Raw genomic sequence first — 26,317 nt, forward strand, 5'->3', positions numbered from 1 at the left:
AATGCAGGAGCTCAAGTAAATAATTCTCCTTTCGCAGTACATGGGTCAGAAATGGGTCACCTGGAGATTCAGTGTGTTTGGGTGGGTACAGGCACACACACACACACACACACACACACACACACACACACACACACACACACACACACACACACACACACACACACACATTCCTGTGTCAATGGTTTTGTGAGGTCCGGATAACTCCAGATAAGGAGTGAGGACCACCGTTGCTGATTAGTTTAGAGAACTAGTATTACATTTGAACACGGAATGTCACCCCGTTTCCCACTTCAACTTCTTTAAAGACAAAGAAATAAAATGTGGACTTGAAACTGAAATAACAGCAGGAGTGAGGACTCTGAATGGGTACATTCGAAGTCCTCGCCCCTGTAGTGAATTTGCTTCAAATATCGTTTTACTTTTTGTGGTATGAACTTTTTCCTCTCATTAAGCACACACACACACACACACACACACATACACACACACACAGTGTGTAAAAGTGTGTGTATCTGAGGGAAATGAAAATACACACACACAAAATCATTTTGGGTGAATTTGTGAGGACCTTTCTGAAACTTTAACGGATGCATATATCGACCGTCTAGAAGCCTTTAGAATGAAAAACTAGTGAGCACCGGCCAAAAGGTCCTCACTTGTCAAAAATGTCCTCACTACGTATGGTATAAAACAGGGGTGTCAAAGTCATTTTTTGCCGCGGGCCACATTGTCGTTATGGTTTCCTCTCGAGGGCCGTTCTGAATTTGGGGAAGCCATTAGAATGTTTAAATCCCTTCAAATATTACATATAGAGCACACAGCAAATTAATGAATAACTCGTTTATATGAAAACTGACCAAATATGAAATTTTGGCTCAGATTTTAGCAATCATCATGGAATTAAACAAGTTTGATTTGCTTTCGCGGGCCGAAAAAAATGATGTGGCGTGCCGGATTTGGCCCGCGGGCCTTGACTTTGACACCTGTGGTATAAAATGTCAGTGGTCCTCACAAGACTAGTCATACAAACACACATAGACACGAAACAAAAGTGTAGTGAAAAGGGGGCGTTCAAGGAATATCGGAATCAATGCACGTTCCCGCAGCTCCGATTCATCGCTCCGCCTGCGTATAACCCTCAACGCCTACGCTATAATCTATGCATTACTATTTCCTATATGAACAAGTGTCCACTGTATAATGGTGCTACTTTTGTGACAGACAGGTGGGCATAAGGGGGGGAGGGGATTTCCATCTGCACAGCCTAGTTGGCGCCCATGCATTTGTCTGTTTATTAGAACGCGAGGTGGCGAAAATCTGTGAACGCAACTTAAAAAGAGCAGTGACGGAAATGCATTTTTTTTCCTTTTTCTACTGTTTTTAAATTATTTCATCCACACCCCCCAAAAAAAATTAAGCCCAAAGGTACTGTGAAGTGATGCTACGTGATAGCATGCTACATTTCAAAGGTCCAATTTAAGCCCAGGTGTGTGTTTGATGTAACATTCGGACACTAATCAACATTTAAAAAAATTAGCTTATCAAAGCTAAGTAGCTAATACTTATAATGCGTTTTCAATATTTGGGTCAACTGTCTGAACTTCCTGTCATTTGAGCGTTTGAAGCACTTTTGATTGAAAAAAAAAAAAAAAATGTCGCGCAAGCCAAAGACGTTTTGAATTCCCAACTGTTCTAAGTTCAACGAACGCATCACAGTCCGCCGTCGTTCGGGAAAATATTTTTTTTTTAAAAAGTGACAAATTGTTCACCATCCTGCTGAATAAACCACTTGTCAACTTTCCAGAGAGTGTATGAAGCGTTTTTTTTAGGGGGCGGGGTGATGGGGTCACGACCCTTCCCACCTGATTCCAATCACCTGATTGCCATGATGAGCTCATTAGCAAGCTGTCAAGATGTCCCAACACTTGAATCCAGGTGTGTTCGGCACATCACGCTTCTCCTGATGGTTAGACACAAAAACGTAAGTTTACCTCAATTTGTTTGGGTTTTGTTTTTTTTTTTTGCGGGGGGTGCCGATAAAGCGCTGGTCAGACCTATGGCAATGTTTTTTTTCATTTTCCTTTTTGTCCACGTTAGCTGTTGTTAAAGCACTATATAAGTCAATATGTATGTATTGAGAAAGAAAAAAAACTAAAGTGAAATGGTGAGAAAATGGATAGTAAACAACTTTATTGATAGTTCAAAGAGAGCAGAGTGTAGACTGCAAGGTCAGAAAGTGCTGAAGAATGAATGACTCTCTTTGTCTTTGTGTTGTCATATTATTTGTTATTTAGTTTTTTTTTTCTACTTTGCTACTTCCGAGTTGAGTGAACGCTGACGCGTGTGGCTGCCGCTGCTCACCCGCAGAAAAAAATATCCTGTGACTGAAAAGTGTACTTGAGAGTTTTGAAAGGCGCTTAAATAAAATGTATGATTATTATTATTATTATTATTTCTTGATTGGCGGGGGATGACGCAAGCAAATATTGGGTAGGCCTCCAGACTCCGCAGGCCGTAACCCGAGTCGCTTTGCCGGCTTGAAAGAGCCGCCGCCGCCGTTGCCGACGGCGATACTTCCCGAGAGGTGTCGGACTCTGCCAAGGCAAACAGAACTGAGGGGCGTGGCTACTTCCCGTCGGCCGGAGTTGCCAAGTCAGCGTTTTGTTTTGTTTTTTTGGCAAGGGAGTCCGATGCTCGGAGTCAGTGGGTACAGGATATAGCCCCCACCCCCTATTTAAAAAAAAAAAAACCTTAAGGAGTTGGCTTCCTGACAGGCGGTAGACGGTAGACCTGGACCCCCTCTCCGCACTCCCCCTACCAACGCCAACTCCTTTCCTGCTGCCATCCCGGATGTAAAAATGAAGATTGTAAAGAGCAATATGTTGGGGAAACCTAACAAATGCTCCTAATAAGACTTTATCAACATCGCAGGGACAATGCTAATGCTAATGGACCTCAATCGGCAGTACTTCTGCACCTAAAATTATAATAATAATACATTTAATTTCTAAGCTAGCAAGCGCTCATTTAGCGACAGTGAAGGTTAAAATATTAGCGAAAGAAAATAAATGGTTTGAAAGAGGAGTAAAAGAAGCACTTTTTGGAAAACAGCAAATCGCCATGGTGATTTAAGACTTAATTTAGATCGTGCTTACAACAGACTTCTTAGGTCGCTACCACCTCATGCTAATGAGGTGAAACCGTAGCCAGGGATAGGACAATAGCTGTAATCAGACTTCTTAGGCCGATACCATGTAGGGCTTAGTCATCCTAATGAGCTGAAACCAGAGCCAAGGATAGAACATTAGTGGTAAACAAACATTTTGGGGCGATACCACGGAGGCTTAGTCTTGCCAACGAAGTGAAACCAGTGCCAGGGATTAAACCAATAGAGGTAATTCGACTTCTTAGACCGATAGGGCTAATCAAACTCCTTAGGCCGATAGGGCTAATCACGCTTAGTCATGCTAATGAGGTGAAAAAGGTGCCTATGAGGTGAAACCAGGGCCAGGGATAAACCAATAGAGCGTAATCAGACTTCTTAGGCCGATACCACCTAGGCTTAGTCAAGCTAATGAGGTAAAACCAGGGCTAATGAGGTGAAACCAGGGCCAGGGATAGACCAATAGATGTAATCAGTCCACTTGAGCTAATCAGGCTTCTTAGGCCGATACCATGTAGGCATTATTCATGCTAATAAAGTGAAACCAGGGCCAAGGATAGAACAATAGAGGTAGTCAGATTGACAGGGACCTATTAGAGCAGGGATTCGACCTATCAGAGGTCTTGAAAGGCCACCTCTGTCCATCAGGGATATAGGGTCGAGGTTACCAGCACAACTTTAGTTCGCTGACGAAGCTCTTCGGACGAGGAGCGAAATATCCAAAACCTTAAAAGAAGTCCAGATGGCGGCTGAAGAAAGGTTTTTCGCGCACTCCGGATGTTATTTCACCCACGAAATCGACCCCCCCCCCCCCCCCCCCCGAACTCGATGCACCCTAGCGGCACGATCGCATGGGATCGGACTTTTTTTGCGGAAAATCTCGGAGCTGATTGACAGACAAGTCTGAATAGCAAGACGAAAGAGGAGGATGGATGAAGGCGCTCGTCAAAGCGAGTCCAAGTGCGTCACGGTTTCAAGCCGGAAAAAAAAAACCCCAGAGCCGGTCCCGTTTTTCGAATGTGGGGGGGGGAAGCAGTGGAAATTCACTGAGGCTCCCCGGTCGCTGTTGGCTCAGCTGCGAGCTTGAAGAACCCATGATGTCAGATCCTTGTTTTCCTTGGAGAGCTCCTCATCAGCTGCTTTGTTTCCAGGAAAGCGCTCGGGGCTCTTCTCGGGGGCAACCCACAACACGTACCTACGGCGCGCTGGCCCAAAAAACAGACGACGGTTGGCGGCTGACGAGCACTCTGTTGAGGTTTGCCGTGATGGATGAAAATACGGATGAGCTTTTCTAGGAACGTCGAGAAGAACCGCAATGGATGCCGATTGGCTTCGGGGAATCGAAATATTCGTGGACCTCGAGGAAGAAATCTGGTTTGGGACCGAGAACTGGAACGCAAATGCCGCAATATTGTGTTGACCCGGGTTCAGTTTGAACGACCTTTGACCTCTGACCTTGTGTTTGTTCCACAAAACCATCCGAGTCGGCGGAATTGTTCCACGTGAAAGAAGACGTGGTGCTCGACAAGGCATTGACATCTTTGCGCTCTATAATGAAGCCGCCGCCACCTTTCACCTGCACCCCCCCGACACCCATTACCAGCTCACAAAGACGGCAAAATGACTCCATTCAGGAGCTCCGCCGCTTCCGGGTGACCTTCTGCCGCCATCTCATCAGGAGCTGTGACGATCCTACGCCGGCGAGTCTGTTAAAAACCCAAGCGGGCCGCATCGAGGACCACAGGCGAGCGCTTCGTCGTCCAACAGACATCATGTACTGCGTCCGTCACGCCGTTTTGGCTGTGCTGCTACTTTCCAACCTCGGCGGACGATCGGACGGCGGAGACGTGGACGAACTGAGCGCACCGACGCGGGAGCGAGGCGACGCCGCCGCCGCCGCCCTGAGGACGAAATGGATGCGGGACGTCACGGATGAAGACGGAAGCCCCAAAATGCTTCTATTGGCGGTAAGAAAATGTTTTCAGAAAAGATCCACGTTTACGCCATCCTCTACGGCGCATCCCCCCCCTACAGGGCACGAGGCGCAGAAGATGGCGTTTTCCTGCTTTCAACCAGCGACTTCCTGCGTTGGATGAAAATCTTATTGCGGAGAAAATCGACCGCCGGGACACCGACAACCACATCGACAGTGAGTACCCGTCAACGCTCTCCAAAAATCCGTAAGCCTGACACGCAACGTACCTAAACACTTCTGAGTGTGTGTGTGTGTGTGTGTGTGTTCTCTCCGTGCAGTGTTACGCTGTATGATCGGACGGGTGTACCGGCCCTGCTGGGGAGGGACATAAACACGGACGGGAATGCGTTTGGGACAACAAGTGTGTAAAACCAAATAAAAGTTGATTGAAAATGAATATATTTACAGTGTGGGGTCATCCTTTCAAAATAAGGCTCTCCGGATTGACCCCCCCCCCCCCCCCCAAGAAAGGAACATGAAAGCTCTCAAAATGGCTTCTGAAGCAGTCATTGGTAACAAATAAAATAATGACAATAGATAATAATAATACTAATAATAATTGCCCCCACAACAAAGGAAAAAGAAAGCTCTTAAAAGGGCGTTTTGAATATAAAAATAATACTCATAAAATAATAATATTAATTGTCCCTCCAACATAGGAACAATGAAGCGCTCAAAAGGAGTAATTGGTACCAAAATAAGAATAATACTCATGAATAATAATACTAATAATTGCCCCTCCCCAACAAAGGAACACGAAAGCTCTCAAAATGGCTTCCGAAGCCCCCCCCCCACCCAACAAAGGAACACAAAATGTCTCAAAATGGCTTCCGAAGCAGTAATTGGTACTAAAATAAAAATTATACCAATAATTAACAATCATAATAAATTGTCCCCCCCGAACAAAGAACACGAAAGGTCTCAAAATGGCGTCTGAAGCAGTAATTGGTACCAAAATAAATATAATAATAGGTAATAATAATACTAATTACCCACCCAACAAAGGAACATGAAAGCTCTCAAAATGGCTTCTGAAGCAGTCATTGGAATCCAAAATAAAAATAATACTAATAATTAATAATCATAATAAATTGTCCCCCCGAACAAAGAACACGAAACGTCTCAAAATGGCATCTGAAGCAGTCATAGGTACCACAATAATAATAATAATTTCTCCCCTCCCCAACAAAGGAACAAGAAAGCTCTCAAAATGGCCCCTGAAGCTGTAATTGGTACCGAAATAAAAATAATACTAATAAATAATAATAATAACCCCCAAAATCGAAAGCTCACAAAATGGCTTCTGATGCAGTAATTAGTACCCAAAATACTACTACTACTACTAATACTAATAATAATTGTGTTGCATTCGGACAAGTGTGTAAAACCAAATAAAAGTTTATTGAAAATGAACATATTTACAGTGTGGAGTCATCCCAAAATAAAAATACTAATAAATAAAATAATAATAATTGCCCTCGCCATCAATAAAGGAACACAAAACCTCTCAAAATGGCTTCTGAAGCAGTAATTGGTACCATAATAAAAATAATACAAATAAAGTCATTTCTATCTGTCTGTGTGTTAGATCTTAAACTGGAGCCCTTTCAAAATAAAGTGCATTTGAGCGACTGCTTCCACTCCAAAAAAACTGTCATTTCAGTCAAAATCTCGCTCGGCCTCACACGGAGCCCCGTCACACTCTAAAGAAACTGCTGAGGGTCATCTGTCCTGCCATCGTTTTCTTCTTTTTGCCCGTCCCGCTTTTCACCGTCTGCTTCTTCTTCTTCTCCGGAGGCTCCTTGTCACTTCCCGCATGGGCCCGCTGTCTCTTCTTTGCTGTCGTCTTGTTCGCCGTGTCGTCCGACGCTGGAGCTCGTAGCGGGTTGACGTTCCCGTCCCTGGGAGCCAGCACGGGGGTCACCTCGGAAGGTTCGGCTAGACCAAACGTCGGCCCGTTAAAGATGGCGGCAAAGTGGGTGGAGGGAGCGGTGGGGTGAGGCATTTACCTGACGTCGCCGCTTTGGCTTTGGGTGCCGGTTGCACGCAGGTGGCAACTTGGCTCGAGCTCGGAAAGCTCAGTACACGATTGAGGGGGTGTTGTTCTTCCTCCGTCCGGTAGGTGCAAGCAAACTGGGATGGCACGGCTCGGGGTGCCATCTAGATTGGAAGGGGGCGGTAAAATCTTGTGACTCGGTTACCAGAAGTCGAGCGCCAATCAAAGGTTGGCAACAGAGGACCCCGCCCCCCGACATTTGGCCGTCCGATTTCATTCGAAGTGGCTGTAATGGCCGCGTCACCTTGGTCTTGAGCAAGTTCAACCGGCTCTGGGCGGGCTTTTTCGGGGGCTCTGGAGACGTTCTGGCGGACACTTCGGGAGATCTGACAATCAGAATCATCTTTATTGGCCAGGTGTGTAGAACACACAATGAATTTATCTCCGGTAGAACATGCTGCACTAGTATCATCATCAAAAAGACATGACAAATTAGTATGGAGGACACTAATAAAGGCTAATCTAATCTAATCTAGTCAAATTCCTTAATGTAAGTGGTACCTGTCAGGAACAACTGTGAGACAATGTACAAAGTAGTGAGTACAGACCCGGAGCTACAATTCTGTTTAACAGGGTTGTGCAAAATTGCATCGAGGCACTCTACAGTTAGATTTGGGTTACTGTTAAGAGAGTTAATGGCGAGAGGGAAGAAGCTAGTGGATTTGGTGCACATGGATCGGTTGCTGGGAGTAGCTGGAAAAGGCGCAGGGTCTAGTAGGGTCCCTGTCTTGATTCTTGCAGTGTGCAAGTCCTCGACAGTGTTTAGGGTGGTGCCAATGATTTTTTTTCCTGCCGTCCTAACTGTCCGTTGAAGTCGGATTTTGTCCATTTTTGTGGTGGCCCCGAATCAAACCGTGATGGAAGAACACAGGATTGATTCGATGACTGCCGGGTGGCAATGTCGTAGCACCTCCTGTGGCAGGCAACGCTTCTTCAGCAGCCACAGGAAGTACATCCTCTGTTGAGTTTATCTCAGGATAGAGTTGGTGTTGACCTACCACTTCATGTTTTGGGAGACTGGAATTCCCAGGAGGGCGTGGACGGTGGCGCAATATGAGAGGATTGACTCCCCATCGCGTGAGTGTTTGGCTGACCTGAACAAGGTGAGAACGGAGGTTCCACAGCTCCCGTTGAGTCCGGGTAGATCCTCAGAGAGCAAGTCGGTCCGGTTGGCATATGGCGGCGCCACGGCTTCTTCGTCCAGCAGAGCCAGCAGTACCTTCACTGATTCTCGGCCGCCGTACGCCGTGGCGCGGTTCACCGCGTGAGCCTTGGGCTACGGGCGGACGAACGGTTGCGGTCAAGAATCAAGTTGAGAACCCGTGAAGAACCGCATTTAGACGGTAAACATCCCTGATGTCAAGAAGAATGGCAGTAAGAATCCAAGTCGGGAATGCAACCTCGTGCAGAAAAAGCCAGAACCATGTGAAGAAGCGGTCACAAAGACGCTGAAAGCTTGGACCCAAGCCACCCAGGCCAACATGTTTTTAGACCAGTGGTTCTTAATCATGTTGGAGGCACAGAACCCCACCAGTTTCATATCCTCATTCACCGAACACTTCTTCCAATGACTGTGCCTAATAACTGCAGTCTAGACTGAAGGGTGGACCTCTGTGACGGAGGATTCACCAAACCCCTGAGACCGACTCACCGAACCCCGAGGGTTCGAACGAATTCAGGTTAAGAACCACTGTTTTAGACCAAATTGAGAAGAAAAATGGAGTCAAACCGGTCCCAGTCAAGTGCTGAGGTTTATGAAAATGGGCAGGAGGGGTTACCCTGGCAGGGCTGATCCCGGTCCCGGCGACACGAGCGCCGTCTTTCTGGACCCGGTGCAGCTTGCAGATTTCCTCCTCCAGCTGTTTTGCAGTCTCCTGTGCGGCGGAGAGGACGTCTCTGGAGTCACAACCCTTGACCAGAGCCACCCGGATGGCGCAAACCAGCTTGGACCCGCATGCACTGCAAGGAGACAGAAGGAAGTCCATACGACGACCAGCTAACGCAACAACAATCCAACTCCAGGAGGATTTGGTACCTGGGGTCTGGCGTCTCCCCCAGAATGTCCAGGAGATTGTCCAGGAAGTGGACGTAGGCGGAAAGGCCCTTGATGTGCTTCCTGAGGGGGTCCGAAGGTGCCGGCGCATAACCCTTCCCGCCCAGTTGAATGGCCCTTACGAATGACGTCACCGCCTGCCAATGTCAGGGGGGCGGGACTTCAGTACAACTTCAACATTTCTAACAAAAAGTGACCCATTCAGTGACCTTACCAAGGTGGCTTACCAAAAACAGTGACATGCCACTCCGGGCTGCCGCATGTCTCACGTCGGCGAACGTCTGGCGTCCGAGCGCCAGGCCGGGGATGTCCAGAGTCCGCGCCAAGGCCAGGTCGTCCTTGGCGTTGACCAGCAAGCTCAGGTAGGAGCAGAAGACGCTTCTCACCACAGATTTGATCTGCCGCTTGCACGCTTGGGATTTAGCGGGTGGTGTGGACGGCGTGGAGGAGACTTCCGTGCCGTCTGATAAGAACTCGTATAGCTCGACCTTTTGGGGGGGGGGCAGGAGAAAATAAACAAATATTTTCACTTGGGGTCAAGGGTGTGCTTTGCCCATGTCACGTTTTGGTTTGTGACCAACGGGTGGCACTATAGGGTCCCCCCTGCAGCTGCAAAGGTCGTTTTAATCAGTGGCAGTTAAAAGGACTACCCGCACGAACATTCAGTGTTGGGTCAATGTTTGTTTCACCCTGTCAGGTTTGTTTCATCTTTTCATGTTTTACTTCTGGTTTTGTTTGCTACTTTGGACTTTTTTGTTCTGATTACTTTGTTTGAGATTTTGACCCTGCTGACTTTATTTAATACAATTTCAGTGTCGGTTCATTGTTTGTTTCACCCTGTTAGGTATGTTTCATCTTTTTGTGTTTTACTCTTGGTTTTGTTTGCTACTTTGGACCTTTTTGTTCTGGTGACTTTGTTTGAGATTTTGTACATCGGCGCCCTACAAGGTTCCCGGTGTTGGTTTTCAACTCACAGGGTTGACAAGATCCCCAGGGGTGTCCGAGTTGTCTCCGATCCGTCTGCACATGGTGAGGACGTGGACCAGATCCACGGCGTTGGAGCGTTTCAGAAAGCTCTCGTACGCTTCCAGGATTACGTCACGTCCCTGCCGAGGCTCGAGGTCGTCGTCCGGGGGACGGAGGCCAAGTTTGTCCAGGAGTAAGTGCTTCCATGCCAGCAGGACGTCACCCGGGGGCGCTCGGAACTCACCGCCTTGCTGTCGTCGGGAGAAAAAACAGTCAGAGCTGCCCTTCATCAGCTTTTCGTGGCGCTGCCAGAATCACGTCAACGCCGGCATGCTGACTATGAACGGAGGTGTTCACGACTGGGGGAAGCATTCAGTATTCGCACTATTGAAATTCATTCATTTCCCACACTGTGGTCAATTGTGAGGATCAAAATGCGTTTAGCAAATATAAGGTAGAGCGTGGGAACGTTCCACTAGTTTGCACTTTCCAAGTGGTTTGAACTCACCTGCTTATTGACTTGGGCCATGACCAGCTGCAGCACCGTCAGCATGGCGTCAGCCCCATATACAGTCGTTCTTTCAGATTCTAGCAATTGGTGGCTCTCTCGCCTAAAGATTCTCACCATCCGTTTCAGACGTTCTCCTATATCCTGCATTGTTCCCTGCAATGAGACATACATGTCAACAGTTGACATGATACACGTGTATTATGTCATGTGAACAGCCACAAATATTTGGTGCATTAATAACGACGTAAAAACGAAACAGCACCTAATACACATTTTATTGTCCAAACATACACATAAAATATACATCTGAATAAATATGTAAATATATGTAAATAAATATATACATATGTATATTTTTAGCACACGCTACTAATTTTGTGAATTAAAAGTTTAAAGCAAATACCTTCGACGTCCACAACCAAGCAGATTAAAATTTTTAAATCGCTGATGACGTCAGTCCCAAACCAATCAGCTTGCAATAGATGTTTGGACAGTTCAATTTTCGTTTAACGTGTGATTGAGGAAAAGAAAAAAATGAGATTAATAACACGTGTTACATTTTAAAGCATCTAAAATTAGTTTCATATGTAATATAAAATGTTTTGATTCTGCATTTCAACGTCTTTAATTCGTTTGTTCCAAAAGTTTGTCCCCCCAGAGTTTCGTCCACAATGGTCCATTCCAAGTACAAACCGGAAGACGGTAGAAGACAGCCCCTAACCGCGCTGCGTTTGACTCGACGGGAACTGCCTGAAAGTAAAAAGGTGACATGAGTTCGACTCTCTCTTTATATTCGATCGAATATGAGCCTTTTTTCACTCAAAATAAGTAGATAAAGAGAGCTCGTCGAGTTGTTGGACCAAACGTGAACAGAACCTATTGCCACGTGTTTTATTCCTATAGCAAACTGAATTGAAATGGCATATGAAGTTTACCGCCGTGTCTATTCCCCCAGCTGTTTTTAATTTTGCGATATAAGTCAACGCAAATGAAATGAAAATAAAACAGCAATTTTCGCGCATATATTATGCTCTGTTTGCCGATTAATAAGACCTGTAAAGTGGTAAAGTCTTTAAAATGGAAGTGTAATTATGGTTATTCTCTTCTTTTCCTTTCGGCTTTTCCCTTCAGGGTTGCCACAGCGAATCAGTGTCCTCAATTAAATCTGTTTTGTGAATCCTCTTCTCTCACACCAGCTACCTTCATATCATCTTTGACAACATCCATAAACCTCCGCTCTGGGCTTAGTTTTGGTTTCCTGTCTGACATCGCTATATAAATCACTATGTATTGTATTGTTATTGGATACACAACATGGCGTCGAGACAAACAAAATGGCGTCATTTCGAATACTGTATGTTGCATCTTATAGGTTTAATTCGTTTTCATGGGTAAGTCTTATTCCTCATCAACTAGCCAAAATATGATGATGATAAACATTATTCTTATTTTATGAGAAGCAGTGTCTAAAACAAATGTATTGATTTACATTTTTAAACGATTCCATGCAGTGAAAGTGTTCCGAGATGAGCGTTGCCAGGACATTTGGCGCAGGGGACGATGCCAGTCGGGGCCCCACCTACACTGTGCCATGTGATGACTACGTTCACGTCGTGGAGTTTAGCCCTTTCGAGTCAGGCACGCCCGCCTCCCTGCTGGCCTACGGCTGCAACCAGTACGTGGTGGTGGGAACCTGCCTCTTCCAGGTGAGGCCTTGGCACACAACAGCACACATACATTTCTGATCGATGATCATGTTTTTTCATTTGTTTGTAAATCATCCGAGTTTTTCCAATTATGAATGATGAAAATGTTTTAATTTGGTGGAAGTTGATGCAAGTGAATTCACAGTAGAGAAAAAAAAAACAACTGCACTCTCCGCCCAATTCTCTCCGTGAAATATTTCCCTCAGGAGGAAAACATAAACATGGAGGGAGTCGAGTTCAATGTCCTCCGTGCGTTCCATCACGATTCACGCGTGGACACGCTCGCCTGGAGCCCCGAGTCTCGCCTGGACAGGATTCCCATAATCAGGTACTGTGCCTTTTCTTGACTCAAAATGAGAGATATTCATATACAGTAAAGTCTCGTTATATCGATATTCAAGGGAGTCTGAAAAAATATCGATATAACCGGGACTATCGATATATCCGACCCTGTTTGCATGTAATTTTCTCCGTGCGTGCATAGAAATAGTATCGATATAACCGGGACTATCGATATATCCGATATCGATATAACGAGATTTTACTGTATCATAAATTCATAATATATCATATATTCATAAATTTCATAATAAACATTGTCCAACATGTTAAAAAAGTAACATTTTGAAAACATGTTTTTTCCTCTTAAAGTAATCTTGTGATTCGGTGGTGCGCAATCAAAGTCATGCTTTGCAGTGGATAAAGAATATATACCTCTGAGAGAATTGCTCTGTCATCTGTCGACGTGTTCACGTGCCATTTGTGTCCGTAGGTCTGTTACTGACACGATCACGTGCATTGTGTGTTAGCATTCGGCTAGCAGTAGGCTAACTTGTGTGGTTGTTTTGAAACAAATGTGAAATTGTCAGCCCTTGGATATTCCGTGAATGGCGTATTGAAGCCATTCACGTCTCCGTAAGTGTTGCGTAAGCGCACATAAAATATGTCAGACAAGCCTGGCTGCGTCCAGGTCATGATTATTCATTCATAATTCCATCCAGGACAAGCAGCGGCTGTGTTGAAGTAGCCACCTCTCGCTGCCAAGGGCCTGCTAACTACGCAATTGTTCGACAAGTTCGCTTTCCCCTTCCACTAATTGCCCAGCCGGGCGGGACGGTCTCGTTGTCCAAATGTCATCGTTGCGTAACGGCGAGGCCCTGCGGCATTCGCACTACCGCGGGCCAAGCCGCGGCCAAGGGCTGTGACGTGCGCGCGTGTTATTGCGCGCAGGACTCGGCGCTCGGGTTCCATCGTCGCGCGTTAGCTGCCAGGAAAGCACTCAGACAGGGGCCCTCGCGCAGGCTGCGAGAGGCTAGCCGCATTCTCAACGATACACAGGGGCGTCTAAAGCGAGAGATGCGTTCAAAATAAATCGTTTTTGTTTGCCATATTGATTATGTAACATTTGCAGACAGAACCCGTTCCCTATTCTTCTTTTTTTTTTTTTTAATAATTAACTCATTCACTGCCAGACGTGCAAAAATGTGTCCGCTCCCGTGCCAGAGTTTTTCGTCATTGTCACTCAAATTCCAGAACCCACAGAATATTGAGTTTTTGGACTACATTAACATTCAATGCAGCGTAAGAAACCTTAGACTCTCTTCTTTCATCAGAAAAAAAGAGTCTATATGCGTCTGGAGTTATATGATCTTGAAGTGAGGGTGGCTGTCCAAATTCAATGCGGTACATTCATATTGGTTTATATGGCGTTTTAACAACATCTGAAGCTGGAACAAATTGCTAACATGGAAAACGGGGAAATGCTGCCCCCTTGTGGAAGGGAAAACACATTGCCGGAGGTCTGGCCAGAGCTTTATCGGCACCCCAGCAAGAAAAAACAAAACGTGAACAAATTCGGGAATGGGCTCTACGTCATATTCTCAAATCCCGAATAAATTCGGGAATGGCAGTGAATGAGTTAATGGTGTATATTTTTCTCCACGTAGAGGAGGTGACCTGAGGAGTCCTTGAAATTAAATACAGGTAACATCCGACATATCACCAACTTGACTTACGACTACCCGTACTTACAACCATGACCTCCAGACACTATTTGTTTTAAATTACAATTCAATTTTGGCCAGGCAGCCAGCATCTCACTCTCGCACAGGAATCGACCTCTGACCCTCTGGTGTGATGGCACCAAAGGGAGTTTGCGTGTAGCGTCTGAGTCTCTATTCAACATTTTGAAATGATTTCAACTTACGACCATTTCAACTTGCGACCGTTTGGTTTGAACGGAACTCGGTCGTAAGTCGGATGTTCCCTGTATTTGTCATTGTTTTTTTTTTTTTTTTTTTTTTTTAAGATCACGGCACTGACAACCCTCTCCCGCGTTTGGTCGCGCGCACGTCGGTTGGAGTGTGTTGTGGCACTTCACCGAAGTAGGTAGCTTAATTTGAGCTTGTCCCACTGTTTGACATTCATCACTTGGCTTTGACGGCCCTCCTCATAACATCCTAACGTGCGGCCCGCGCTAATATCCTCCTCTATGATTTGCCGCGGCACGCCTTGGCAAGTGTGTGTGAATGCGCGTGCACGTTTTCCTGTCACGAGCCAGTAATTGTGTGAAAAATAACATAGCGCCTGATTAGAGGGAAGCCGAGGAGGGAATCCTTCTTGTTTCTCTCACCTTTATTTACATTAGCGCGCAATTACAATCTCCCTTTACAGCCTTATCCAACTTTCTACCACAGAAACATACACACAGCGTACATTTGGTGTGACATGACTTTTTTTCTTTGCCCTCTACCTCACTTTTGTTTATTTTTGTGTCATTTTCACACGGCGGCTCCTGTCTTTTTTTTTTTTCAGATTTTGCACGGCTGCCCCCGACAGAAAAATCTCTCTGTTGACGTCGGACCTTCAGGATCGACACGAGGTCAAGGTACGCCAGCTAACTCCCGGGAAAACATAAATAAATGGAATATAGTGATACCTTGGCTTACGAAAGCTTTAGCTCACAAACGTTTTGCCTTACGAACATATAATTCGCAAGTATCTAATCTTGAGTAGTATCTTAAACTAGTTTTCGGCGGATGAACACCAAACCACACGGTCGAACAGCGCCATGGTGGCTGGCGGACTAGTTTTCCACACCCCCTTCTTTGAGTGCAGAAATGGTTTGTTATCGAGCGCTTTTGCTTTTATGGGACCAAAAAAGACCCCACCACAGGCTAGTGTTAAGCGGAAGAGGGCACAAAAGAAAATTACGGTCGACCAGAAGAAAGATCATTTAAAAATATGAACAAGGTGTGTGTTCGTGTGACTTAGCGTCCCAGTACCAGTACGCTAAGTCGGCCATTGTTACGTGTGGCCGACGGGTGTTTCTGTGTTGTCTAAGCAACGCTCTCAGGCAATAGAAGGGCTTGAAAAACTTCTGTTGATTTGGATTAACAAAAAAGAGGCTAGCAAGGGACATTGTGAGTGAGGGTATTATCGCTGAGAAAGCACAGCAACTTCACTCGGATATCATCAAGAGGCAACTACATCAACGACCATCACGAAGGTAAATATAACCACTTTATTATACGGTACAGTTTATTTCTTTAATTACAATATAATAGAACATTTATAAAACATAAAATAAAGTATATTTTGTGTAGTTTTAAGGCTTATTTAGTAGAAAATTATGTTTTATGAGCACCTGGGAACGGATTATTCTCCTTTTTAATGGTTTCCGATGGGAAATTAACGTCTGGCAGATGAACTTTTCGCCTTACACACGCCTTTCTGGGAACCAATTAAGTTAGTAAGCCGAGGTATCACTGTAATTGAATGGAGAGTAGTTCAGTCCGGCAATGTAAGCTTTCCTAACACGGCCTGTGTTTTGTTTGACATTCACACATTTTTTTGTGATGCTTCAAAATAATCTGTTGTACTTAAAACCCCCTTTGCAAAAAAAAAACGTCTTTCTCTAGTATAGGGAAAAGCAATGCCAGTCACCCGTTCCATTTTGGTTATGCGGTTTTCATAAGAAAAATAGGTCTGTGATATTGTACTTTTTCAAAAGGCACACCTCCCTCTTGTGCGTGTGTACCTTGGCCACCCGGGGGCAGTGTAATCCAGAATAGATGCCCACAAGAGACGGATGGTCACAGCTCCTCGCGCTGCAGTAAAATTAGTTTGGTGAGGATAAAGAATATGTGCAAATTCAGATTATATCTGTGCATTGCGAATTGCCAACGATTGCATTAGAAGAAAATGTAATTCATAGCATTTCATTATGAGTTTAGCATTACAGACAGCCTTGTGAAATGGAAAGAAAGTGCATTGAGGAAAACGATAGTATCCTTAAAATTGACTGGAATATCAAAATGTTTCCACTGACGTCATTGGCCACAGCGGGAGAACGAAGAAAATTGTCCAAGTGGACCGTGGAAATTGGAAAGTTGACCGTGCGAAAGCCGTATGCTAACGCTCCTTGTCTTGTGTGTTTTTCCTCAGGTGATGGAGGGCCACAGCGGCTACATTAACCATTTGGTGTTCGAGCCCACCGAAGGGAAACAAATCGCTTCCGTCAGCGATGACCACACTTGCAGGTCCGACTGGCTTTTTTTTAATTTTTTTTATCCAGTCTTTCTTTCCGCTGCAGTACGTGTGTGTGTTCAGGGGGCCCCCGCCTTCTCGTTTAAAGTTCTGTTCTCCTTCTTCTGTTACGGGTTCAGAAAGTCCCGGCCGTGTTTCCACAGTGAAACGTGACGCTAAGCACAACACGGCTCTGCTGTGACCGTGCTTATGCGCCGAGCTATTTTGCGAGCTAATTGCTTAAATATGGAAACCCAATTAACCGTCGGCTTTTTTTCTTTTTCTCACCTTTTTCTCTTTGAGGAGGAGCTGCATCATTAACAACAACAACAACAAAAAAAAATACAAACAAGCAAACTAATAAAGAAAAAAAAAAAGCGCATGCGAGGAGCAGTAGCAAGGGTCACCTCCGGGACACGCCCCCGGAGAGGGCCTCTTGACGGCCTTTCTTGGGCTTGTCAGCAGCTTTTTAGCTGCTTGTTTTGCTGCTAATGTTTCCATCCACTCTGCCGGAGAGCGCAGAGCAAAACCACAGAGCAGTACATGACACATGGGGGGGGGGGAGTGGGAATAATCAAGTGCCCTTTTTATTTATTATTATTTTTTTCCACCCCGAGTCAAAACAAAACCTTACAATCTCCCAATTTGACATGTGACTTATAATCTTTGGTGAAATGTTGATTTTATGAGTGGTTTGGGAAGCGTGTTTGTCACAGTTATCATCTCGTAAAGTCAAACAGCTGAAATGAAACATAATACGCGCCTTGAAAAATGTATCATCATCATCATAGCGCGGGATTTGAGCACATCTCATGAGATATATATATATATATATATTTTTTTTTTTTACCCCACGGAAGAAATAATAGTCATGAAAAGAATAGCTTGGATTTATGTGGCGCCTTTGAAGAAAGACCCGAGGACGCTTGTTCACCGCCAGTCGTTTTACAACGTTTTGATTCATCTTTCAACAACCACAGAATATCATGTTCTGGGACAATATGAAGCTACCAAAAGACACTTCTCATTTCACCAGAAGTACACAAAAAAACTTGTCTTTCCATGATTTCATAATCAGCAGGAGGGGAAAAAAATCAGCAAAAAATATGAAAGCTGAGAGAATTTTGGTTTTTTTTTTTTGTATTTTTTTTAAGTCATTCACACTGCCGTTCCCCAATTTATTTGAGAATTAAAAATATCAAATGGAGCGCCATTCTCGATTTTGTTAGGGGGGTGCAGGTAAAGCGCTGGCCATGGCCTCCTGGCTGCATTTCCCCTTTTTACCATGTTTGTGCTTTGTTACTGCTTCAGCTGTTGTTAAAGCGCTATATAAACCAATATGTATGTAGCTGGCTATCCATTTGCTATCAATTTGCTATTTATTAGCTATCTGTCTAGCTAGCTAGCTATGTAGCTGGCTATTTATTAGCTATATGGCTATCTGGCTAGTTAGCTAACTGTCTAGCTGGCTATCTATTAGCTATGTGTTCGCTAGCTGGCTAGCTGTCTATCTATTTGAGTTACTTCCGGGTTGAGTGAACGCTGGCACATGTGGCTGCCGCTTCTCACCCGCAGAAAAACCAATCCTGTGACTGTAAAGTGACCTTGAGAGTTTTGAAAGCCGCTTAGAAATGAAATGTATTAATATTATTATTGTATTTTGTACATCCGCCCACATTTCAAGCTCAGATAACTTTAGACCCAAATAAATAATAAGATTTTTTTTTGCTGATGAAAGAAGAGTCTAAGGTGTCTTATGCTGCGTTGAATGTTGATGTAATCCTAAACCTCAATATTCTGTGAGTCTTGCGATTTGAGTGAAAATGACAAAAACCCTGGCACTGGAGTGGGCACGTTTTTTCATGTTTGACAGTGAATGAGTTTGCATGGCAGATATTACTTATTTGAAATGCGATGACGGTTGATCATCATCATGAACGGAGACTCTCACGTCTCCTCCTCATGAGACTTGATACTTTTGCCAAGCAGCCGGTGGGACAAAGCGCCATCCCGAGAGCAAAAGGGGTAATGGCACGTTCCCGCCGCCATTCGGAGGTGACTGGGTTCACCGTCAACAGCTGACAGGCACCTGCCGCTGCTGCACGGTGCAGCTTTGAGCCGCTTTTTCTCCTCTTCCAAAGCACTTGAACCACATCCGCTGATGTCAGCCCACTCAAGGGGCTCAATTACATGACACATTTCAGCACTTTGTACAGTTTGGCTCCATATTTTAACGAAAGATTCACTGCCACATTACTTTAACTCATTCGTTGCCTAGACGTGCAAAAATGTGTCCACTCCAGTGCCAGGGTTTTTGTCATTTTCACTCGAATTGCAGGACCTACAGTATATTGAGTTTTAGGACTACATCAACAGCGTACATCGTTAGAGACCTTAAACTGTCTTCTTTCATGGGAAAATAGTTAATTTCTAAATTATATGGGTCTTGAGTTTTATGAGCTTGAAATCAGGGAAGCTGTCCAAAATACAATGCAAAACATGCTTATTGGTCTACATAGCGCTTTAACAACAGCTGAAGCTGGAACAAAGTGCTGACATGGAAAAAAGGAAATGTTTTCCCCTTGTGGAAAAGAAAAAAAAAATGGCCGCAGGTCATGGCCAGCGCTTTATCGGCACCTAAGCAAGTAAAAACAGAACCCGAACAAATTCGGGAATGGCGCTCTACGTCATATTTTCAATTTCCGAATAAATTCGGGAATGGCAGTGAATGAGTTCATGGAACCAATTGGATTTTTGTCGACGTGGCGCCTGTATATGATTGAAAACCAAATGTTGGGAAGTTCTTTTCTATTTGTGTAACTCATTCGCTGCCATTCCCTAATTTATTCGGGAATTGAAAATTAGACGTGAAGCGCCATTCCCTAATTTGTTCGGGTTTTGGTTTTTCTTGCAGGGGGGGGGGGGGGGGGCGATAAGGTGCTGGCCAGACCTCTGGCAGTGTTTTCCCCCTTCCACAAAGGGGCAGCATTTGCATCCAGACCCATATAATTTAGGAATTAGCATTTTTTTTCTGATAAAAGAAGAGAGTCTAAGGTTTGTTACGCTGCATTGAATGTCTATATAGTCCTAAAACTCTCTATTCTGTGGGTCCTGGAATTGGAGTGAAAATGACAAAAACCCTGGCACTAGAGTCGACACATTTTTGCACATCGTCTGGCAGCGAATGAGTTTATATGCTGACTTTATTGCGAATACAGCTCATAGCTTCTGTTTGTCTTTGGTATGTATTCAATTTCCATGTTTTCTTGCTCCGACCTCAGATGTCCTTTGGAGCGTTCTGAGCGATGTAGCGTTCAGCAGGTCAGCGGTGTCATGTTCCAACCCCGCCCCCCCCTTCACTTCTCGCTGTTCATGTTTGTCCACGGAGCCCCGTTTGAAGGGTAGCGCGGTGGACCGCACTCTGGCGCCGGTCGCGCAGTGTGCAACGGTGCTTCTCCTTGGCTGGCGCTCAGTGAAAATCAGGCCAAGTCATTGTTTTGCTCATTTGGTCCTGTCTTTGTAGGGGGAAGAGGGGCAGCCGGGAAAACTGGGGGATAAAACTGAAGTCTTTAGTGAAATGGGGCATATCCGCTTAAGGGGCGGACCCATGAGGTCCCTTGTGTACGCCCCCCCCCCCCTACCTATCAATGTGCCCTCCTCTCCACCTCTCCTCATTCCGAGGTGGTTAACCAAAGATCAATGTCCCTTGTAACCACAGTACTCCTCCTTTCCAAGACCTTTGTGCCCCAAACTTCAACTAGTCCAGAATTCTTCAGCCCGGATCATCACCAGAACCTCATCCTTTCACCGCATCACCCCCGTCCTCCAAGAGCTCCACTGGTCAAATTACAATCAACTTTAAAATTCTTCTTTATACATTTAAAGCTATCCATAACCTTGCCCCCCATACCTATCTGACCTTCTTCAAATTTCTATTCCCTCTCATTCCTTCAGATCCCCCCCCCCCCCCACCTCTGCGTGCCCCCCCTGCCCATCTCAGCACGATGGGGGACTGAGCTTTCAGCTGCTCTGCCCCCAAACTCTGGAACTCACTTCCTCCCAACATTCGTAACATCGATTCTCTTCCCACCTTCAAATCCCATCTCAAAAGCCACCTATTTAAAATAGCATTTTCTCTGTAGCTCTATATCTCTTGTTTCTATTTATAATTGTATTTTATATATTGTATTCTATTTATAATTTTATTTTATTTATTATTGTCTCTATGCTTGTCTGTGACTGTAAAGTGTCCTTTAGAGCTTTGAAAGGCGCTTGAAATACAATGTATTACAGTAAAGTCTCGTTATATCGATATTCAAGGGAGTCCGAAAAAATATCGATATAACCGGGACTATCGATATATCCAACCCTGTTTGCATGTAATTTTCTCCGTGCGTGCATAGAAATAGTATCGATATAACCGGGACTATCGATATATCCCATATCGATATAACGAGACTTTACTGTATTATTATTATTACGATTATTATGATGATGATTATTATTATTATTTGTTTTTTTGCAGAGTATGGGACCTGGACGGAAATGAAAGCGCCATTTTCAGACTCCGCTCTCCTGGTGTCAGTGTGTGCTGGCACCCGGAAGAAGTCTTCAAGGTAGGCGCCGTTTGTTTACCTTTTCATACTCATTGGATAGCTCGTCACAAAAGCGCACTCGGATAGATAAGAAGTGCTTTTGTGTATTTTAGGAACTTGTGACTTGCTGTCTTATGTGGTGACAGGTTTTTTTTTTGTGACTCAGCTGATGGTGGCGGAGAAGAAAGGCATCATCCGCTTCTACGACTTGGTGAGCCAGCAAGCCATCCTGTCGCTGGATTGTGGCCAATCGCCACTCAGCGCCGCCGACTGGTGCCTGGCCAACACCATCAAAGTGGGCGCGGTGGCGGGCAGTGACTGGCTGATCTGGGACATCACCCGCTCCAGGTCACGCCCGACCGGGCTCACTGCGCCGCGCAACCTCCACTGCCGAAAACGCCAAGGGAACATTTGGTTTGCTTTTGTTTCTGCCGCTTCGCAGCTATCCGCAGGAAAAAAGGCCGGCGCATCGAGATAAAGCCCAGCAATTTAAGTAAGAACCTTTTTCTCTCAAGGAGGTACAGTGTTACCTCAGCTTACAAACGCTTCACCTCACAAACCTTGCGCCTCACGAACTCGTTTTCGGCGGACGAACACCAAACCACGCAGTCGAACAGCGTCCCGGTGGCTGGCGGACTAGTTTTCGTCACCCTCCTTTCTTTAAGTGCAGACATGGTTTGTTATCGAGTGGAGTACTTTTGCTATTGTGGGACCGAAAAAGACCCCACCACAGGCTAGTGTTTAGCCGAAGACGACACAAAAGAAAATTACGGTCGAGCAGAAGAAGGAGATCATTGAAAAACACGAAGGAGGTGTGCGTTTGTGTGACTTAGCGACCCAGTACCATTACGCTAAGTCGACCATATTTACCATCCATTGACAACTACTATCATGAAGGTAAATAAAACGACTTTATTATACTGTACAGTTTATTTCTTTAATTACAATACAATAGCACATATTCTTGTGTAGTTTTAAGGCTTATTTAATAGAGAATTATGTTTATGGGGACACAGGGAACGGATTATTCTCAGTCTTAATGGTTTCTTATGGGAGATAAATGTTCGGCAGAGGAACTTTTCGCCTTACACACACTTTCTCGGAACCAATGAAGTTCGTGAGCTGAGGTATCACTGTATGTATTTGTACCTGCGCGCACGCCCTTTCTTCCTCCCTGAACCAGCGCCTCCCCTATTACAAGTGGAAGAACATAACTCTTTCAATACGCTTCCTGTGGGATTCAGCTGTTATGTTTGCTCAGCTGATTCTTTCGAGTACAGCCTGTTTTTAAGGGCTCGGCGGAGAGTCGTAACCCCCTGTTTAAGTGCTGGCTTTAGTGCGGATAAGTTGCAAAGAAAGGTGCAACGGCGTGAAAATACGCACCAAAGTATTCAGTATTTTGGAGCTACTGTATATCACCCCAGTGGTTGTGCTTCTCCTATTTGTGTGAATAGCAGGCAAATATCCTGCCTCCCTTGAACTTTTTTCCCCAACGGCATGAATGTAACCTTTAATTAGCGAGGAGATATATTTCACAAATAAATATGTTGGTCTTCCGGTGCTAGGTGGTCTCGAGCTCAAGAGAACCTTTTCGCTACCACCGGATGTCCCGGAAAGATCAGCAGTCAGCTGCTGATCCATCATCTCGGCCACCCGCAGGTCAGTTACGGATCCATCAGTTTTCTATTTTATTTTATTTTTTTTTCCGATACAAACTCAAAATTCACAGACCAAATCAAGATACCACACAAAACACTGTAAGTATTGTGTTTACACATTAAAACTTTATTATTATTTTTTTAAAAAGCTTTTGGAGTTGGTTTACCGTAGGGCCAATCGTGATTGAAATCGCCATATTTATCTTATTTACCTACCAGTGCTATTTTTTTTGTACAAGTTGGTGGTAATTTAACTCCTTCACTGCCAGACGTGCAAACATGTGTCCACTCCAGTGCCAGGGTTTTTATCATTGTCATTCGAATTCCAGGACCCACAGAATATGAAGTTTTAGGACTACATAAGCATTCAATACAGCGTTAGAAACCTTAGACTCTCTTCTTTCATCAGAAAAAAAAAGAGTTGATTCCTTAATGATAAGGGTCTGGAGTTATCTGAGCTTGAAATGGGGGCGGCTGTACAAAATACAATACGATATTGATTTATATAGCTCTTCAACAACAGCTGAAGCTGCACCAAAGCACTAACATGGACATGGAAGGGAAAAATATTGCCAGAGGCCATGGCCAGCGCTTTATCGGCACCCAAACGAAAAAAAAAACCTGAACAAATTCTAGAATGGCGCTGTACGTCATTTTTCAATTCCAGAAGAAATTTGTGAATGGCAGTGGAGCGCCATTCACAAATGTATTCGGGTTTTGGTTTTTCTTGCGGGGTTGTTGGTTAAGCGCTGGTCAGACCTCTGGCACTGTTTTTTTCCCTTCCACAAGGGGTCGCATTTCCCACTTTTTTCCATGGTAGCGCTTTGATCTAGCTTCAGCTGTTGTTCAAACACTATATCAATCAATATGTATGTATTGCATTGTACTTTGTACAGCCGCCCTCATTTCAATCTCATGTAACTCCTGATCCATAAAATTTAGGAATTATTTTTTTTTCTGATGAAAGAAAAAGTCTAAGGTTTCTTACCATGCATTGAATGTTGAATGTCCTGCAATTTGAGTGGAAATGACAAAAACCCTGCTACTGAAGTGGACACGTTTTGCACGACCTGGCACCCATCTGGCAGTGAATGAGTTAAAATTAAAAAGTCACGGTACAACTGTAATTCACGGCAAACCATATGGCAAGCAATACCGTTTTTCATTTTCTTTTAAATCCAGCCGGTGACGGTGGGTTCAGTGCCGGTAGGCTCGGGCCTCAGCTGGCACCGCACGCTCCCGCTCTGCGTGATTGGCGGCGACCGAAAACTTTGCTTCTGGGTGACGGAGATGTAGCGCGTAGCACGTGTTCGCGCCTGTGCTGCTGTTCTTGTGGTGGTTTCAATAAAATATTTTTCTGAGTAGATGTGGCGTGTGCATGGAATTCTGTGGACATGTATTGGCTTATTTTTTTCTCCACGCCCCCCCCCCCCCCCTACTTTTTATTTATTCTTTTTTTTTTCTGACTCTGGTGTCAGCCTCACCTCATCTCTCTTCCCCGTGAGCACTGACGTGGCAACTTCTCCGCCAAGACACTTCTCTCAGCAGAATTCCCTCATACTCCACGAGTGTGGTTTTCACCCCCGAGATGAGCAGCCCTCTTAAAACTTCCTATATTATGTCTTTTGCATTTTTTTCCCCCCATCTCCCAGTGTCATAACTCATAGCGACATACCGTGAGCTCTCGGCCAGTCAGGTGCTTGGAAGATTCTCATCCGGCTGAGGCGCGGTGTGGTTATCCAGGCGCTCGCACATAACTCAGCCTGCACCGTTTTGGCCCGTTGGGTTGTCCCAATAGATCGACAGTTCAAAGGGGAGGCCCCTCTGCCATCGCCAGGCCGCCTCGCCCTCCGCCCGTCCGTCCGTCTTGCCGATTTCCCGGCATTCCCCGCCCTGTTGACATATCCTGAAACAGAGAAATTTGCTGCAGAACTCTCTTCCACGCGCTATTAAGCGCAGAACCACCGCTGAGAGGCTAAATCATCTGCTGCTTTGTGTTCACTGCAGGGGAAGTGTGTTGTTTTACCTTGACGCCTCCGTGAAATTACTCTTTCTATGCGGGGGTAAAAAAAAACAAACCTGGGCTTTTCAGTGAACGGAGTCATCTACAGAAACAAATTTGTCGGCTACCTTACTTGCAACGATGTTTATTTCCACTTTGGAGGATTTGAAAAAAAGGTGTTTCTGCAATCATGTTGATTGTTGGTGTGTTTTGGGTTTAGATCCTCCAACCATCTACTTGCTGAAGAAAAGCATGTAGTTCTTATTAGGAGGACAAAGTGAAAGATTTGAGACCTCCCGTGTCCTGTTTTTATTTCTCAGCAATGATATTGAAAAGTCTCTGTTGCAACTCAACCGTCATTGCGCACAACAACAAAAAAAGATCAACTCAAATGACCTTTGATCTTTTGAACCTTCCCGCATCCTCAGTCCTCCAGTTAGCATGATGACTAATGCTCTGAGCAGATTTTCACCAAACTGGGATGGCTCCAGGGTACCGCCCATTCCTAACTTGATCCCGAACCTTCACAAAATTTGATCTTATTGGCGGTGAGCGAGCATGCCAGACCAGTGCCGGTCGAGGATTACTCGCCCTTTAATCCATCTACACCTCAGCGCTGCGTGGTTCACAGTCCCCCAGGGCATCATCTTCCTGTTCTTGACATCTAATTAGAATCCGATGACGACGCAGGGCATTCATAGACCCTTCGGTCTTCAAAAACCAGTACGTCAGTCTCGTATGTTTCTTGGCCGGGGCACTTCAAACCGCCGCCCGCAAGGCATAACATGCTACCGCTCTTCGCGTACGTCCTTTCATGCTTGAACCGATCCAATGCGGTCACCGCTCGGGTGTTTGCTGTGCTTCTGGGGGCAAGAGGTGCCAGAGCCTGAACACAAGCCAGTGAGCCATAATGATCTGTGCACACTCTGAATTGAATGCCTTCCAAATGTCATCAAAGCTCTCTGCACACTGAGATGTCCCCCCCCCCCCCTGAAATGTGAGTTGCACATGTTGCAAGATCCGCAGGGCTGCCACCAGGACGCCATCTAGAGGCCGAATGTGGGAACTACACCAATGCAAGTAAGTTGTGACCTTGTTTCGA

At 45.1% G+C, this 26,317-nt stretch overlaps 3 protein-coding genes across 4 annotated transcripts; 2 read left to right on the top strand and 1 right to left on the bottom strand.

The window, feature by feature from the left end:
• The first annotated feature begins 4,269 nt into the window (after positions 1 to 4,269).
• Positions 4,270 to 5,538, top strand: pmch (pro-melanin-concentrating hormone). Its single transcript, XM_088989161.1, has 3 exons — positions 4,270 to 5,133; positions 5,201 to 5,315; positions 5,420 to 5,538. The coding sequence occupies exons 1-3, from the start codon at positions 4,720 to 4,722 to the stop codon at positions 5,470 to 5,472; spliced, it is 582 nt and encodes a 193-aa protein (XP_088845287.1). The 5' UTR covers positions 4,270 to 4,719; the 3' UTR covers positions 5,473 to 5,538.
• Positions 5,539 to 6,564: 1,026 nt separating this feature from the next.
• Positions 6,565 to 26,171, bottom strand: parpbp (PARP1 binding protein). 2 transcript variants are annotated; one of them, XM_088989204.1, is made up of 11 exons: positions 25,612 to 26,171; positions 24,889 to 25,119; positions 10,725 to 10,880; positions 10,225 to 10,467; positions 9,478 to 9,738; positions 9,233 to 9,387; positions 8,976 to 9,156; positions 8,292 to 8,473; positions 7,442 to 7,523; positions 7,151 to 7,301; positions 6,565 to 7,079 (listed from the first exon to the last, which is right to left on the bottom strand). In XM_088989204.1, the coding sequence occupies exons 3-11, from the start codon at positions 10,872 to 10,874 to the stop codon at positions 6,838 to 6,840; spliced, it is 1,647 nt and encodes a 548-aa protein (XP_088845330.1). In that variant the 5' UTR covers positions 10,875 to 10,880; positions 24,889 to 25,119; positions 25,612 to 26,171; the 3' UTR covers positions 6,565 to 6,837. The 2 variants fall into 2 exon arrangements, with proteins under 2 accessions (XP_088845330.1, XP_088845331.1); XM_088989205.1 differs by lacking the exons at positions 24,889 to 25,119; positions 25,612 to 26,171 and adding an exon at positions 11,131 to 11,165.
• Positions 11,421 to 24,577, top strand: nup37 (nucleoporin 37). The gene is made up of 10 exons (XM_088989206.1): positions 11,421 to 11,491; positions 12,239 to 12,433; positions 12,640 to 12,761; positions 15,248 to 15,320; positions 16,880 to 16,974; positions 21,486 to 21,576; positions 21,722 to 21,903; positions 21,998 to 22,048; positions 23,121 to 23,214; positions 24,396 to 24,577. The coding sequence occupies exons 2-10, from the start codon at positions 12,254 to 12,256 to the stop codon at positions 24,507 to 24,509; spliced, it is 1,002 nt and encodes a 333-aa protein (XP_088845332.1). The 5' UTR covers positions 11,421 to 11,491; positions 12,239 to 12,253; the 3' UTR covers positions 24,510 to 24,577.
• Positions 26,172 to 26,317: the final 146 nt, after the last annotated feature.

Source organism: Hippocampus bargibanti, linkage group LG22 (genome assembly GCF_051943395.1).
Source record: "Hippocampus bargibanti isolate YZ-2025 linkage group LG22, ASM5194339v1, whole genome shotgun sequence".
NCBI lineage: Eukaryota > Metazoa > Chordata > Actinopteri > Syngnathiformes > Syngnathidae > Hippocampus > Hippocampus bargibanti.